This window comes from Lipophrys pholis, assembly GCF_963383615.2.
Source record: "Lipophrys pholis genome assembly, chromosome: 20".
NCBI lineage: Eukaryota > Metazoa > Chordata > Actinopteri > Blenniiformes > Blenniidae > Lipophrys > Lipophrys pholis.
The window spans coordinates 13,597,185-13,615,416 of NC_137648.1; the positions used below are offsets into that span (position 1 = coordinate 13,597,185).

Here is an 18,232-nt window from a genome sequence, read left to right on the forward strand (position 1 = left end):
AATCGTGTGACCGTTTCTTTTTACATGTGAGAGTGAACGCGTTCTGAGACGAGGAGTTTAATGGTGCACAGATCCAGAAGAGGGATCACTTAGAAAGTCTCCTGTCTGTGTTCTTTGCCTCCTCTGGCTTATTTAGATATTCAATATTCTGCTATATCGGCATTGAAAGCTGCTCAGATGTGGACAGGGAAGGTGCTCTCTCTGGTTTAAGATTCTTGAGCATTCGGACGACGCCGTTGTTCAGCTCTTAGAAAATCTTTTGTTCTCTGAGCCGGAGCTTCAGTAGTGAACCTGTGCAGTTTGAGGTGGCAGGTGGGTGGGAGTGGGAGTGGGCTGCACTGCAGAAAGAAAGCTTTGTTTCAAAAAGCACGACTATGACCCAGAAGTGCTGCTCCGCTCCCTGGAAGCTCGATCTTCTGGTGAGAGCCTGATGGTATTTTCAGGTCAGACTGACCTGATCTGGACTCGCTGTTCCCACCGAGCTCTGGGATCCTTGTTCCCCAGCTAATGGACTGTTTCATGCTCGCTCCTGCAGCCACTCGGGTGGAGAGAGAGAGAGAGAGAGAGAGAGAGAGGGAAGAGCGTTCAGGTGCTGACTCAGAAGTCGGTGACTAATGTGCTGATAAGAGAGAAACTGGCCGCTCAGTAGACGCTGGAGATTTCTTTTTCAGGCGGCACGGACAGCATTCATCTTAAATTCAACCATTAAATAAAACAGCTTCTGCTTATTGATCTGCTTCATTTACATGTTTTTCTGCTTCAGCGCCCCTGAGTCAGAGGAATAATTCCTCATTAACAGAAGCCGTTTGGCATGTTCAAGCAGAGAAACGCCAGAAACATGCTGCTTTCACTTTACCGATCAAACATCAGGTGGTTTAAATTTGTTTGTTTTTTTAAACAGTAATTAAACAGGCATCACTCTATTTGTGGGTGAAAAAAAACATTTGACACTACAGTGGCAGATAAACTAATAGAATCCTATTCATCCTGACAGATTCATCAAATAGATGAGATTGCCTTCACAGCTAAAAACAACTGCTTCATGTGGAACAGGGAAAAGCATGTTTTATACCTTCGCCTCAAGCACGATGACAAGACTTTAATGAAAATAACTCGTCTTGTATTGATATTTATTAAATGCATGCAGTTGTAGCTTCGGTGCCAAATTCAGGAAACATTAAAATGTTGTTTTGGGATTTAGAAATTAGTTTAAAGTTGAAGAGAAAAGGGTTTTTTTTCACCTTGTTTTTCCTCAAAATGACTAATAACTTAATGATAATCACATTTACATAGCACTCCTCACACACAAAGTGATGGTTTGGTGACCTGTCCAGGCTTCAGAAAGTGTAAATCATGTTTGTACTGGCCACTATTTATACATCATGTCCTTGGGCTTCTGACTGGGTCACTGCAGACTAGCAGGGGCCCGGGGGCATCGCTTTGGAAACCAAACATTTGACTTAGCATCTATCGGGTACATTTATAATCTTAAGGAAAATACTGCGTTTTGACATTAGTCCAGTCTGGAAGGTGCTCATCAACACCCTGCACATGGAGGGAACCCACCGAGGATCACTGGTGAGAGTATACGCTGTTCACAGAGCGCTGGATTGAAGCAGGTTCATAGAAACTTGACCAGAATATAAAGTATCACACTGATGGGTTTAGGAAAGCGACCGTTGCCTTCCAGGTAGAAAGTCACTCGAGCCAGAGGCAACAGTGAAAACATCCTGAATGGACTGGACTTCACCTTGTTTAATGCCATTAAAGAGATACAGAGATGCTTCATGATGCCCAATTAACATGTTTGAAAATAAACATTAAATTTATCTATCTATCTATCTATCTATCTATCTATCTATCTATCTATCTATCTATCTATCTATCTATCTATCTATCTATCTATCTATCTATCTAATCATATTTGTAATGTTCATACTTTTTAAAAATGTTATAAAAAGTAAAAGTCCAAATAGGAAAAAAAAAAAAAAATCCATTTCCACTTTATTCTCGACATTGTATTTTGACTTTTATCTGGAGGTGCATGATAAAAAAATGTAATCTATTTTTTTCTTCTTCTTCTCATGAGTGGCCCTGGTATTGTTCTGTAGAAAACAGTATGAACACCAAGAATCAATAATTTTGTTTGAATGATGAATATGGTTCATTCTGGCTTTGTTTGTTTGTCTTAATAAACCATGATGTGATCTTATTCAGAAAGTGGTCCAGGTCTGTTTTTGTGCTTAGGGATCAGTTGGAGCTCCTTTGTTGCTGTGAAAAGGTTTTAACCTGCACCTCTTTTGTTCTTCCACTTCACTCACACATTATAATAAAGCCAACATTCTTTGTGCGCAGGATGAGGTGTCATCGCCGTGTGTGTCTAGTTGAATGAATATTCTTTTTTTTAATTTTTTTTTTATAATAATAATAATAATAAAGCAGAAAAAAGAAACCGAATTCAAGCAGAACGCTTGCTGGTGATAATTTGCAGACACTCCCTGCCACTGGGTGATTTTTCATGATCTCCAGCAGACACCGCGCCTGCGCTCCTGCTTCCCTTCCCGAACAAGGCTTCACCAATCCGGGCTCTGGCTCCATCCCCGGCTCGGCGTCCCACAGGCCAGCGCTAATAAGTCTCCTCGGCTGTCCAGTAATGGGGAAGTGAGGGAGGACAGACCGCCGCTGTGTGTGAACGCCGTGAGGAAGTTAAAGCTTTTGCACGCCGCGCCGGACCGGACAGCTGCACACAGACACATCCGACAGTTGCTGTTGTTGAGTCGATCTAGAAAAAAAAAAAAAAAAAAAAAAGAGAGAGAGAGAGAGAGAGCATAGTGATGGAGAGAAAGGTATGGACGCTTCTGCTACCTTGTGTTACATTACCGCGTTTGTTTGATTCCTCATCACTTTGCCTTTTTTTTTTTTCTTTTTTTTTTTCCCCCCCTGCTTCTGTGTCCGCATCCACCATTGCAACTCTCCTGTCTTGTGTTTTCTGTTCCGAGCAGCAGGATCAGTGCGCACCGGAGAGTTCTCTCCTCGTCTCGCTCTCATTTATTGTGCGCCTCAGTTTTTTTTTTTTCCCCCTTCCTATTCTAATCTGCGGGGAGAATTTCCACCTCGTGGTTCATTTTTTTTTTTTCCCCCTCTCAGGCTTGATCAGTGTTGTTGGTTGATGTAGGGTTTTTTTTTTTTTTTGGTTTTTTTGGGGAGGGAGGGGGTATTTCAGGCTTCAGTCGCCTGTCTGCATCATCACAGTCAGTGTGTAGTTGCAGCACCTCGCCGCCCCCCCTCCACCTCCACCTCCACCCCCCCTCCTCCTCCACCCCTCCCCGGTTTTTGCAGCCGACGCAGACACCAGCCAGAGCGGCTTGTTAACCTTGACTGGTGTGGGAAACAGACACTTGAGGAGTGGAGACAGAGAGAGAGAGAGAGAGAGAGACTGAACTGAAGCCCCCGCAGACAGTGCGCACCATCCATCCTTTTTTTCTTTCTTTTTTTTTTTTGCATGCCTTTAATTCATTACCTCTCTTCCGTCCCGTCCCTCCCCCGCTTTGATTTACAGTCGCTGCTTCATGCACACGTTCAAGTTCCCCCCCCCCCCTACAAGTGTGCAACAGCATTAGATGTTGCAGGAAAAGTTTCAGTTTCAGTGTGTTAATCTCCTGGAGGGAGGTGGGGGCAGCAGCATCAGCAGGGGGGTGTGGGGGACTGGTGGGGGGGTGGTCTGCTTCTGCTGATCCCAAGGAAAATCTAATTTTTGTAGTAACGCAGGAGTCAGCAACATATTCACTTGGGCTGGAACTGAATCTTCTCTGTGACTGCAGCCGGGGCCTTATAAAGGAGCCATTATCCTTTTTGTTGAAGGAATAGTTTCGGCCTCGGCCGCGTGAATTAAACTAAAAGTAATCCATGACTCTGGAGTACAGAGCAAAGACAGAGATACTTAAGTTACACCCGGAGCTGGACAGGCCGTATTCAGTACACACCCTCCTCGTTTCATTCAGGAGTTTATTTGGACGGGACAGTGCATTTTAATGAACAGGCCATCTCTTCTTAACTTTTCTGCGTGTAGCAGTTCTTCGAGGAACCGCTCTGGGCCTTGTCACGCCACACGTACTTCATCTCATGCCAAGTAGTAACCTTTGGTTGAATTCTGGACTTCCTGATGTTCTTCCATAATATAACATGTTATAGCTGCTGTTCTGATCCAAAGGTATTGAAAAGCTCCTCTTGTGCTGTATTAGTCTTTATATCTAGTCTGTGGCTGTCATATTATTACACATATGGTCCGTCTCTGAAGCCTTTTGATCATTTTAATTGGTCTACATAGGAATTATAACACATTTGAATCTAAATCAGTTTAACTTATTGCAATAATTAACTCTTTTACCTTCACATTTGTACGTCTTATCTGTATTTTGTTTGAAAATCAAACGTTGAAGTTGATTCATTCCTCAGAACTCCAGATATTTTCTGTAGAACCCTAAAGCTTTCTGGTGTCCATCCATCCATCCATCCATCCATCCATCCATCCATCCATCCATCCATCCATCCATCCATCCATCCATCCATCCATCCATCCATAGCATAAGCACAGCAAATCTTAATCCACAATTGAAATGATCAAATGTTTCATTTGTGTCTACAAACTATGTTAAAAGCAAATGTTTGTTGCTTTTATCTTTTACCAAATCAATTGTTAAGATTGTATTTGGCTATAAGCTACAGAAATTAGTCCAGAGAAAATATTTCCAGCTGCGACTTTATCGGGATGGAATGTGTAAGTTCTAGCGGGTAATAGTTGCCACGTAATGAAAGGATCTGCGATATTGTGTATCGTGTTAATAATGGCAAACACATTTGCTCTGATAATTAACAGTGCTCTTTCTCTTTACACCAGCGCTGACTGGGCTCTCGTTGTTGTTGTTGTTTATTTTCCAGTACATCGCAGCATTTCAGTTGTTTTTTGGTCATTTTTCCTCCATATGTGTGCGTCTAACTTCCCCTCTGTGGCCACCAGGTTTGAAATAACTTTGCAGTAACGAAGTGAAATACGATCCGAGATGTTATTTTGTGTGTGTGTGTGTGTGTGTGGGGGGGGATGACCCGATTCATGAGGCATCTGGTGTGGCAGCTTCCTGTGCGGTTCGATCTCCTGTGCGTGAATAATTGACATATTGTCCGTGGAGTGAAAGGCGAGCTGCTGCAGGTGGAAACACGATCATTGTATAGAACGCAGACCTGAAACCCTCCGCACTGAGGGAGCTGTTTGGGCTATTTTAAGTCTCTTTCTTTTGCCGGTTGTCGTGATTGTAGTCGTTGTTCTGGCTTCAAGCAGAACTAGAGTTTCTGTCCACATATCAAACCAGTATGCAGCTTCCAACTGGGAATGTCATTTCCCAGTGGTCACGCACATCAACCAAGAGGAAATTCACTGAAGTGTTGAGCGGGAAGAGTCGTCCTTTATTTCTAGGAGGAAGTGCCAAAATAAGGTGAAAATGGCTTATTCATGCACAGGCTGAGTGCATTTCATAACTTGGATGTAAAACCGCTGTCAGGTTGAGTAACGTCAGTCCCACTGCAGGAGCAATCCCAAAACCAAAGACTTTCCCTGTGGGAAGTTCATAGCTTCATGTTTCCACCTGGGAAAGTGGGAATTTTCCCCATTTCCCATGAAGACAGCAGCAGCTTTAAAAGAGAGATATTTGTGTACTGGATAGAAACTGCAGTTAACAAGTAGACCAGCTATTTATGATAACTCATTTCAAGTAAAGGTCCGTATTTACAGACATAAAGGGACTAAATAGAAACACCGGGACAAGTTGATCAGACGGGAAAAGCTGAGCCAGTTGATTATCTAATAGACACCCTGGGTGAAAATTAAAGAATTCTCAGTTTTCATTAAAACCTTCTACTAATTAAATCTCACACACACACACACACACACACACACACACACACACACACACACACACACACACGCACACGCAGCTTTATCAGCTTTTTGATTAATTATTTTCGTTCATTTTAAGACATGATTCCAATATTTAATTACGCTGCCATCGTCTCACTGTGTCACTGTGCTGCAAGAAGCACTCAGGATCCTGGGTTTTCTTTACCACTGCACTTCTATATTAACTGTAAATGTGCCCGTCGAAGCCCCCCCCCCCCCCCCCCCCCCTCCATTTCCTTCCTGCTCTGACTTTTATGTCTGATGTTGACTTATGGAGGACTTGGTGACTCAGCTACTTGCTGATTCCACGGCGCTCTCAGATGTTCTTCATTTTGATGCTGTTTACAAATCATATTCGGGCACTTGGGTGCAAATAGTCGCCGCACAGCATTGCATAACTGTGGTATTTAGAAAGAAATGGCTGCACGCACGTGTTAGTTTTTCCATGGATTCAGTGTCTCAGAAGTGATTTCCCCCACATTTCCAGGGAGTTTGCCCGCGTACGATACACATTGCATTCCTCGGGAGCTTCCACGTTTTCCTCGTTGCACCGTGATTTGACTGAGTGTGAGGAGCGAGATGCTTTCTCAAGCTGACATTTTCTGTTAAAAAAGAAAAAAAAGAAATAGGTCTCCGGAACCAGAATAGCCGAGCTAGAACTGCAGTCTTCCCTGACCCAGCTTCTGGCACAGATATTCCTTTCTTCAGTAGAAAGAACAGAGCCATTAGTATGCGAGGGGCCGTCACAGCTTCTGAGGTCTGATCGGGGATCAGAGGACCAGCTCCTTTTCACAGCCCTCTGAATGCTCGACCTGGCACGCACACGCACACGCACACGCACACACACACACACACACACACACACACACACACACACACGCACACACCCCTCAGTCACTGTGTTCACTCATGTTTGAAATTCTCATTGGGACACGCATCAAGGTCCGACAGAGCCTCTCATGAGTTTGTCAAACTTATTTTTCGCACTGTTTCTCACACCTCCCGCAGTGAAACCGATTAATCAGACTGGACACACACACACACACACACACACACACACACACACACACACACACACACACACACACACACACACACACACACACTGGCTCTGTTTCCTAAATAGTATGTCACCCAATTAAATGCTCGCTGGCTTTGTGTTTTGTGTTATTTGCAGGGATAAATGGACAATGGAGCACTTCCTTTTTCTTTTTTTTTGGGGGGGGGGGGGGGGGGGGGGCTGATGAGGAATGTGTTGGCTCAGTTTCTGTGTGTTACCCTGGAAACAAATGAGCTTCCTGTTAAACGCTGAAAAATTAATGATTTTATTGGCCAGCCGGGCTGGAACGGAGTGTGATTTTTATCATTAAGTTGTGATTTCAGTCCTGGTTTCAAAAGAAATGAATGGAGGAAAATCACATCGGCTGCTACTTTTCTGTGTTTTTTTGTACGATTTAAAGAAGCTGGATATCTTTACAATTAACACCTATTACATCATTTTACATTTTAAATGCAACAGCGGGACATTCACTCGTAAAAAAAAAAAGTAATTAGTCAAAGCTTCTAGGCAAGTTTTGCACATTGCGAGTATGCGACACACGGCTCTTTCAAAACGCCACAAATACAGATTAATTTCTCCAATAAACTCCATTTTCACTCTGCCCTGTGAGATTATAGATTTTAAGCCCTCTTTGTAACCTAATTTCACATGTGGCCCTCTCTGCCCAACAACAGATTATCAAGCTTTTTTTTCTTTTTTCTTTTTTTAATCGCTGCTATAATACCTGAAGCCCTCACTCGATGCATACGTGTGTGTGTATATCTGTTTTTTTTGGACTCTTGTATATTGCTTTTTAAGGCGTTTATTGCTCCCATTTACAATGCAGGTAATGAGATTGTGCTCTGGGCTCTGAGACAAACTGTCTGCGTCCTGGTGGTGCTCCAGTTCAGCGAGTGGATGGTTTGACCCAATTAGACGCTCACGCTCGATATCGCGCCGTGCTGTGTGTGTGTGTGGAGTTTGGTGCAGTCGAACATTTACGAGCTGCAGTGTGTGTGTGTGTGTGTGTGTGTGTGTGTGTGTGTGTGTGTGTGTGTGTGTGTGTGTGTGTGTGTGTGTGTGTGTGTGTGTGTGTGTGTGTGTGTGTGTGTGTGTGTGTGTGTGTGTGTGTGTGTGTGTGTGTGTGTGTGTGTGTGTGTGTGTGTGTGTGTGTAGACAGCAGAGCTGCTGTTCACACATATAAATGTGAATAAATGTCAATGTGCCATTTTGGCTGGAAAAGTTCTTAATTATTTATAGTGGGGGAGGCAGCAAAAGGATTTTCTTAAAGTGTGAGATAGAGCGGCCGTGTTGGCTTCATCCGCGCCTCATCTTTGTGAACAAGTGTGCCGTTGTGGCTTTTCGCCATCATTTAACGTGCAAATGTTTTTCTCGAAGCATTTGTGAACGCACGACGTCGTCTCACCGGAATGTAAAGACCCGATAGGATGAAATATACATTACTTCAGTTATCCAGTGAATGTTTATTTATCTTTTGATCTGTACCACATTTGTGGTCTGAAAGAAACCTTTTCCATGTATTCCGGCATCAAATGGAATGCTTTTCTTTTTGTGGAAAACAGTATTGAATGTCTGATGACTCATGGCTGCGCTAGTGGGCGTTTCTCATCAACTCTCATGCAGCCTCACCTGAACATTTCCTTCTTTTAAAAGGGGTTTGCCTAATGAATCAGCTCATTTCAATGAACTTGTTAGAAACCGTGTGCGTTTTCTCTCTGGGATTTAAAGCAGCCGTTATGTAGCTCGGTTCCTGTTTACGACACGTCTTCAGCCGAAATAGAAGCTTTCTTCTTTTAACGGCGGTTTTGATTTTTTAGGAAAATGGCTGCGGCTGTGCAACGTTTTCAAACCGCCTCATTTCTGTGTGTGACTGGTCCGCGAGGCGGCTAAACGCTCAACCCCTTGCTGGCGACATCCCGGTGCGAGGCGCCGCGTCACTGTCAATGTGCCTGCCCGCCACTAGTCGGAGCTACAGAGCCATCAGACAGTGGCCACGGCACAACGAAAAAGAACGAGGCAGCATGAAGATTATGAAAAAAAAATGCTAAAATGGCTAAAATATTTCAAACTCAACCATAAAAGTTTAGAAACTTTCACTCGAATATCTTATTATGAGTTTAAAAAAAAAAAAAAAGCCAATTTACTGAACACGGCTAAAATGGCAAAGAATTATTAAAATGACCAAAACAGTTTGAATCCAAAAATGAATCTTAAAGAAAAGATGATTGGCTAAAAATTGTCTACCATTTTAAATTGTAGTTGATTTAAGAACGAATACAACCTGTAGTTTATGTACTATATACTGTACGGAAACCTACATCAAACCTTGCGGTTTGCCTCATCCTCATTTAACGATTGTGTGCGAGTGCATGTTATTGCACATTGTGGACCAGTGGCCTGTCATGGGAACCTCTTCTTCTTTTTGTATGACGGTTGTCACCATCTGCGTGCCACTTAACCCAAATGAATTCAGAAGACCTTGATCTCGTCTATCTGGTGGGCGGTACATGTTCATTTTAAGGGATTTAAAGCAATAATGGAGTCTTCTCTCTTTACATCTGGACTGACTTGCTTTCATTGGAATTACAGAACCTAGAAGCCGTCAGATGTTGTTGGACTTTGAAGGCGCCACACACGGTTGCATAAACATCCAGCCGGCAAAAGCAACGCCGCTTCCAAAAGACGCTGCACAAACGGTTAAATCCCGTCTTTATCGGGTTGTATTGTATGATGCGAGAGCCCAGTTTGTGCGTCTCGTGTTTCACTGGTACGGTGGAGTCACAGAGCGCAGCATCGATTTTTTTTCTAAAAATATAAACCTGTCAATCTTTTTAAAAAAAAAAACTAAAGAGAAGGTCACTTTCACCAGGAGCTTTTCCCGGAATCGTCGTCTGACTTCTCGATGAAAACAAATGTCCATTGAACAATACATTTCTACAATGCTGAACCAACATTGCAGATCATTTCAGATGTGAATATATAATATATAATGAATATATTTGACATTTTCATACAAACAGGCTAATGTGGATCAGTGAGTGTTTTGGAAAGCCGGTCTGAGCCGAGTGTTCACAGATCTCCCGGGGCGTTCTTGGACAGAACAATCGGCTCTTCATCTCCCGACCGATGACCAGACGTGGCGGCGTGCCTCGCCGTCTCGTTCCCGCTCTCAGTTCTCAGTTCTGCCCTCGATCTGTCGCCTCTCTCTCCCATCCTGAGCGAGCAGAGCGGCGCTGAAAGATTGGGGCTGAAGCAGCTTTTTTGGATGCGGCGTAGGAAAGAAGAGAGAGCGAGAGAGCTTGAGCTGGAGGAATTACACAGAGCGTCCTGCCAGTTTTTATATTTCATCCTGTGGAGTTTTTCTTTCTTTTTTCTTTCTTTCTTTCTTTCCTTCACTGTGTTTGTGTCAGCGTTGATCCCGGTGACCTCAGCCATGACTAACCCAGCAGTGAGTTAGTTCTCTCGCCCTTCTTTCCCAACTCTTACAGTTCGTCTCTGAAATAGTTCCTCTGCTCAGTTCGCCAGCTGCTGCTCCAGTTTTGAAGTGGTCGAAGTCGGCGTGCCTCTCCCCCTGATTGGTCGCTGAGCCCCAAACGCGGGTGCAGATTATCCCGTTGTCATGGCTACAGCAAACAGGAAATGGCCCCGGAGCAGGTACCGCTCCGGGCTCTTCCCGGCGAGCCTGTGTGTCGCTCGCGGGGAGAAACTTGGCTCATTACGGCTGCGTCGTCTTCCCATCTGCTCCCACAATGCCCGCTTCTTTCAGAGCGGCGGGAGCCCAAGCGTAAACGGCGCCCGGATAGAGATGCTTTGTCCCAAACGGGCCCCTGAAACCCAAGGTCGACTCTAAACTCCTTATCTGCAGCTTCTTAGGTGAGGTACTTAACATACCTCCACAACAGAAATATCTGCGGGAAGAGAGCGGCTTTGTGCGAGCCTTCGCCGCCTCGCATCGCATTGTCCAAAATCGCTTTGATCACCAAATATCAACAGATGCTCTATTATCAAGCGGCCGTCATGGGAGACTTTCTTTTTTTTCTCTCTCTCTCTCTCTCTTTCTCTGCAGGTTCCTCTTCATTACATGTGCCTAGCTGCAAGAAATCACTGCTGAGATGCACTTCTCTGCTGGCTAATCCGCACTCGGCGAAGGTGCGGGCCTGCGTGCTTTGTACAGTCTCTTTGATGCCGGCTGATGGCTATTGAGTAGCTTTTCCGAGAGCTCTGGCCTTTAAGCAGCTTGAGCTGGGTTTTGTCTGCGGCTCTTAAACTGAAGAAAGAGAGGAGAGAGGCCCAGCAGTGGGGAGGGAATCAGACTTCCCCTCGTGCCCTCGGTACAGTCTGGATTCCCCCTTGTGCGCCCCATCTGTCCGTGACAATAACGTTGACGAGGGCAGGTTCATGATTTCTGGTATGTAAACGCTGCCACTGGGAGCCGAACGTGAGACTCCAGCGTGACATTTTTCTCTGACAATATTCCCCTTTTTCCTCATTCTGCGAGGTGAGTGTAGAATACAAGGCCAAAACCACTTCGCTGAGGATTTCCTCTTTCTTTCCTTTTCTTTCAGCTCCGTGTAAACACTGACGTCAGGCTGCAACGAAAATCCTCGCACGCAGATATTTCTTAAGGAATTGAGTGAGATTAGCAGTTAATCTCTTATTGGTGACCTGCTTTAATAAATGGTGCGTCAAAGTAAATGGTAATTAAAGAGGAGAAATGTAATAATAGTTATTGACATCGCTGGCTTTTTTTGTGTTTTCTAGTGTTTTAACTTTCTATTTTTAAACAGTGTTAATCATATTTTGAGTACTTTTTTGTAAATAACACAATGTATTGTAGGACAATTGTACGAAACAAAAACTGTTTGAGATTGGCTAAAACCCATTTTTTCCCTAAAAACGGTTAAATATGTGTTATTTTCCTCAGTGTTTTTGTCTCTGCAAGACATTTGTTTTCATAATTGACATTTAATGATGTATCTTCATACTGACTTTAGCAAAAACCTTCGAGTCAAAATGTTGAATTTACTCATATATTTTAGTTTTGCTCTATAAAGAGTTTAATGAATGTCAATCAATGTCAATGCTGTAACGTAAAACCTTGTTGAGAGAAGTGGACAATATTCACATGTCTTAACCTTAGATTGTGTTAAATAGGCTGTTGAAGAAGTTGCTGTTCTATTTAGTGTGACTACAAACTCGTATGCCAACAAACCATTATAGTGTGAATTGAATAAATGTCTTCTCACGAAGCTTTCTTCACATTCGACCCTCTTCATGAGGACTGTGAAGGAATTTATCACATTCAACACCAATCGGGGATTTTTTTTAGTGGTTTATACTTTACTTTACTTTAACAAACAGAAATCTTGACAAAATTTAATGATTGGAGTGAAATTATCCCATTAAAACTTAAAGTTTTAGGACTGAATTTATTACAAATTTGTACGAAAGGAATGAAAACTATGAACTATGAACAGATGCAGACTACATACACTTGTTAGATTAGGAATCGCCAGTTCATTCATAAGATAATAGACGGTACAGTAAATTATTGCTATTTTCATAATGGATAAATTGGTGAAGTCACTTTCAGGTATTATTCTTCTGCACCAGTATCAAGTTCTGAAGTATTTTTCTCTGTCTTGTATCTCTAAAAAATGTGCACATCGAATTGTGTTTTTTATGAATACTGACTTGTGGGGAAGGATTTTCCACTTCCATGAATATGTAATATCACTATTTCTGCTTGCTCGCTCAGATTGTCATTCTGAAGGTTTTATCATGGCTTTTATGAATGAGCGAATGCTTCCAGTATTTACTGGGATCTTGTACATTGTCTTTTGTTGAGGAGTTGATGGGGCAGCTGGTATTTATTGCAGAGTAGAAAACAGACTGGTTCCTGTCTTGTGCTGTATGTGTGGTGAGCTCTTTGTCTCCCTCGCGTGGCTAAATGAGGAAGTGTAGATTAAAAAAAAAACAATTGAGGCAAATAATTTATTGGAATTAAAAAAAAAAAATCTGTTCTTAATTAATATTTAGCTGTGTTTCATCTGCTGTATTTAGGAGTTCATACTCTGTGTTGATTGGGATTTATTCTACTGAGGCTCTCTGCCACCTCAGGACGCTTGTTTGCTCCCCCTCTTGGTCATTATTAACACTACTGCAGCTCCCTTACCCCCTGCTAGCCCCCCCCTCTGCCTCCCCCTGCCCCCTCCTGCCTGCTACACTAGGACATTACCATTTGGTGAGCCTGACTGGCTTTGGTGAGGGAGATGATGGGGCTCCAGCAGGGGGTACTGCTGCGCTCAAGCCTCTCTTTAGCATGGCCGCCCGGGCTGCTGGATCTCTTTGTTATCGTTGAACGCCCAATGTGTCCCTGCCGGAGGAACGGGAGATTGACACAGCGAACACGAGCTCCTCAGAGCTGAGCTTATAACCTTGTAGAAAAGTGAGACTCACACCTTTGAGTGATTAATACAGTTCCACAACATGTGTAATGAAAAGTCCCCCAACCCCCCCACCGGAGCAAAGGACTGATTCTGCTGCTGCTTTTGGCCCCGGGGAAGATGGCTCGAGGAAGAACTGAATGGGTGAAGGTCTAGACAGTTTTAAACTTCGCAGTTTGAAAGCAGCAGTACCCCCATCTGGACAGCAGGTGTCACCAGCATGCAGACTAATGCTTGCGACCTGTCAGAAGCGTGGCAGAGCCCACTTTTCTTATCAATATCTTCATCATAAGAACTGCTGAGCGGAGTGTGTGTGTGGGGGGGGAGTCATTTTTAGACTGCTGCTACTTCCCCCTCATGTGTACGAGGTTGTGTGAGACTAGCGTGGGTCTGAATTTGAGACACAGTGCATCCTCCAGAAGGTCATGACCTCTGAACTAGAGGTCACACACCCAGAAAGCAGCTGCCCACGATTGCACGGTTTTACGGTCAATGTTGTTCAAGAGTGGAGCCAGCAGGTTTGATAACCTAAAACGTGCCCCATTAAAAAAAAGAGATTCAGTGCTAATTGACTGTTCAAACTCTGTGAAGATCAGTTTTTTTTTTCCTACTCTGACACCCGCTCCGACACTTTTCCACTGTTCTTTGCACCCGCAGAACAAGAGGAAGTGGAAACAATAACTGTGACAATTTGCCTTCATGTGTCACGAAGCCAAGCCCCCTATTTGAGTCTGCCCCACTTCACCTCCTTTGTCATTCAAATAACCTCATGAATATTTCAATCCTCTGATCTGACTGAAGGAGGAGGGAGAGGACGAGGAGCCCGGGCGACGGAGCAGGCTTGAAAGAGTCATAATCTTTAGCGTGGCGTGGTTTTAGCCGGAGTAATGACCTGTGTGCCGACGGGCGAGGGATCATGTGTGTGTGTAATTAGACTGTGGGACAGCGTGTTACGTCACAACGTGGAAAAGCACAGAAACAACTCCTCAATGACTCTTTTCTTCGCTGCCTCTGTCAGTGAAGTGATGGTGTATCTGGGTTTTTTCATTGTTGTTTGAGTCGGGGGTGTTTCTTGTTTCTGCGGAGGGAAAATCACAACCTAATTACATGTCAAGTGACACAGTCACCTTGCTGCTCAGGCCGGCCTGTTTGTTTGCCATGACAGTGTAGCCACTGCCGGAGTGCAGCCCGCCGCGGACGACTACTGGGTGAAAGGTAAAAGCTAATGAGGAAACGGTTGTAACCTACGAATGCACCTTGACAGAAGCACAGGAAGTGAAGGTGCTCTTGACTTGGCCCTGTTGCCTTCTGTTGAAGAGGCTTCCGAGAACACACAAGTGTGTGATCAATTCTCTGAAGTGGCTGGGCTTTGAATTATCACTCATCCTCGTCATTAACCCCGCTTCATATAAGGCAGTTTCCACATGCGTTAATGAGATGCGGCGTGGCCCCTTTAAGAGCCCAATGTCCTTTTTTTGAGAATGAGCCCAGACTCTCAGCTCTCAGCTCTCTGTGTGTGTGTGTGTGTGTGTGTGTGTGTGTGTGTGTGTGTGTGTGTGTGTGTGTGTGTGTGTGTGTGTGTGTGTGTGTGTGTGTGTGTGTGTGTGTGTGTGTGTGTGTGTGTGTGTGTGTGTGTGTGTGTGTGTGTGTGTGTGTGTGTGTGTGTGTGTGAGCCGGCTCTGGCCTCCGGGTTGGTCACTACAGGGGAGGGGGGAGGGAGAGGGGCTGCAGCAGAGGAATGGCTCCCCAGCCCCCCTCGCGGTTCAGACCAAATGGCAGCTTCACTGTGCTGCATGCTCTTATCTACCAAAGGAATGCAACAGCTGTGCTGGGGAGCGGCATGGTGGGCTGGCTGAAACCCCCCTGCCAGACCCCCGCATGGCTTCTCCTCTCTCTCTCTCTCTCTCTCTCTCTCTCTATCCCTCCCCTCTCTACACCACCACCCCCACCTCCAAGCGACGTGCAGGGCTCCTGAAAGGCAGCTCAACTAAAAAGTGAGCGAGACACAGTGAGAGACAGTCACGGCCCTGCTGCACATTCAAAACAGAGGGAGGAGAGGGAGGGAAGAGAGAAGGAGAGAGAGAGAGAGAGAAGGAGAGTCAGGGACAGGCAGTGCTGAAAAGGAGAGCACAAAGAGAAGGAAAGTGGAGCAGGGGAGGGGAACAGGAGGCTGGGAGAAGGGAGAGGGAAAGACAAAAGAAGGAGAAGGGGAGACATAGCGGGGTGAACGGAGGGGACTAAGCAAATGGCTACGGAGGAGACGGCGGGGGGAGCCAGGAAAGCCACCAAGAGCAAACTGTTTGAGTTCCTGGTCCATGGAGTGGTGAGTGGCGCTGTCCGTCTTTCCTGTGAACGGAGCTGGGCTCTGGCATGCATCGTCTCTCTGTTTGTGTGTGTGTGTGTGTGTGTGTGTGTGAGTCGGCGCAGCCTCAGCAGCAGCAGCAGCAGCAGTGGCGGTCTGTGTGTGAGAGATAGCTGGGTAAAAGCTTGGCCATGTGAAGGTTATTTCCAGCCCCCCTCCCTCCCTCCCTCCCTCCCCACCTCTCCCTCTCTCTCTCTCTCTCTCTCTCTGGATCTCAGCCTGTTCGGAGACGGCTTGAGAAGTAGAGCAGCCTGGATGGATGACTAGATGGATGGATGGATGGATGGATGGAGCTGAGAAGGATGGGGAGCAGAGGATCTCTAACACAGTCGCATAGATATAGATTTTTAAAAAAAGGAAAACTGTAGAAATAGAAGCTCAGCAGCAGCAGCAGCAGGAGGAGAAGGAGGAGGAGGGAGAAAAGCAGCCAGCTCCCCCTTTGGCTGACGGAGGAGCAGACTGAGCATGCTTCTCTGGGAGTCACAGACAGACAGAGGAGGGAAATGACGAGTCCACTCAAAACAACACAGTCGGAGGAGCTTTTCCTGGCGGCGCGTCGTTTGTGGAAGCATTTGAACCTGTAAGGTCACAAAGACAATTATAAATGAAGAAGGACGTAGCGCGGTGGATGGAGAAGAGGCAGGCGGCCAGATCCTGGAAATCACACAGAACAATCGGCCCATTCATGTGAGGCGAGCGTGAAATGTCAAGTCAAGTGTTGCTGGTGGTTAGAGGTTAGGCAACTGTTACCCTGCGCTTTAAAAACGGCGCACCAGCCTCATGAGTGGTTCTGTTCTGATTTCAAGGGCGACGTGAGGTTCTCCCTCATGTTGGAACTTTTACCACGTTTGACTTTGACTCGATAGTGTAACTAGAACTGTGAGCCTAAAAATGAAGCCATGCGCTTCTGTTCATTCAGGAGTCCTTTTCCCTTTTTATATTTCAAATATTTATTGCTACTTAGCGATTATATTCATTTAGCTTTTACCGACTATTAATGACAGCAAATCATCGGAATAACAACGTTTGTAAAATTCCACGTATTTGTTCTTCTTATCTCCATTATCCAGTTTGCTAAAAGTCTAGACCAGATTCTAAATGGTCGTCATGATATGGATCTACGTTTAGCAAAACCACATAAATAACTATAAGCTGTGTGATGTTTTATGATTAAACAGATTTCGTGGCTCCAGAAGAATTTTATTTTGGCGTGAAGTAACAAAAAAAAAAACCGCCTCTCTTGATGGGAAAGGTTACAGACTCCGGGTCTCGACTGTGATATTTCCTCAGTGCTGTTTTCTCACACTATTGACGGAGTGAAGGGAAAAAAACAGAGTTCAGACTGCTTGTTTGATACATGGACTCTTTTGGACGAAACGATATTTAGTCGCCGTCCTGTGAAGGAAAATCCTTCAATCTGGGAGAGACAATGATGCTTGGAAATGCAGGGAAAAGAACTTTCACCATCTTGATAAAGCGAAGTCTCACAATCGTTTCCAATCCAGAGACGGGATCTTACTTCCTCCACCAAAGACTTTCTGTTCACTTGTTTGGTTTATGAACTCGTTCGTTTTTTCGGACTTTTGCATGTCAATATGTGGCGTGATCAGTGTTAATGGAGTCATAGACTTAGAAGGATAAAACAGTCACGCGCGGTATATTTTCCAGTATACAGTGTTTCTCAAGAAAAGTCCAATCTGGGTTGTATGCAGGAGAGTTTTGTGTTTTATTATTCCATGTAAAGTCAACTTGAACCACCTTCCACTCATCCTGCGGCCCGTGTGCAGCCTGAGATCGAAGCTGGAGCTCAGACGATTAATCAAAATGAAGTGGATTAAATGTTTATTGTTACATTGTCTCACGATCAATGAGTTGCAACAGAGAAGCTTCTAGCCGTTGAGTACGTGCCGTTTCTCTGTTTGAATACTTGAACAATTTCACTGCCGTTTCGGGCCGATTTCCATAGGATTAATTAAGAAAGTGATCAATGGCCTTACGGCTGTCATAAATAGACGCTGTTGTTCGTGCCCTCGGCTGAACTCGCTCCTCCACGCTGATCCTGAGACTTGGCATCTCGTCCTCACCTCCTCAAGTACGCCCGGAAGGTCGCAGGGACTGACAGCGTGTGTTTGTCAAAGACTTTTTTTTTTCTTCTTTTTTTTTTATGTCTTAAAGTCCCCCAACTTTGTTTGATGGAGTTCAGGTTTTAGACCTAACTCCATTTTAATCAGTGCTGACGTCGGGCGGAGTGACACCGGCGAGATTTATCCACTGTAACAAGATGAGGTATTGTCTCTTTGACAGGAGCGGTCATTACAGGGGCTCCGGCGCTGAAGCCCTGCGCACTGAGACAGCCTGTAGGAAACAATGGAGCAGGTGATTGATGAGCCAGATGAGCGTTGTCCTCTCAACAG

General features: G+C 44.8%; 1 protein-coding gene across 10 annotated transcripts in view; it reads left to right on the plus strand.

Annotated features, from left to right (window-relative positions):
- Positions 1–2,507: 2,507 nt before the first annotated feature.
- The window catches only part of smarcd3b (SWI/SNF related BAF chromatin remodeling complex subunit D3b), a gene marked incomplete at its 5' end in the record, with an annotated part of 44,472 nt that continues 28,747 nt past the window's right edge, over positions 2,508–18,232 (plus strand). For 2 of the 10 annotated variants that reach the window (XM_080489106.1, XM_080489098.1), the window contains one exon: positions 11,192–11,418. Coding sequence is in view for 7 of the 10 variants with exons in the window: in XM_080489097.1 (XP_080345223.1) it covers positions 15,702–15,779 (78 nt within the window). Of the gene's footprint in view, positions 2,847–11,191; positions 11,509–15,403; positions 15,780–18,232 lie in introns of those variants that run through there. The other 8 variants (XM_080489103.1, XM_080489100.1, XM_080489104.1 and 5 more) reach the window with 8 other exon arrangements.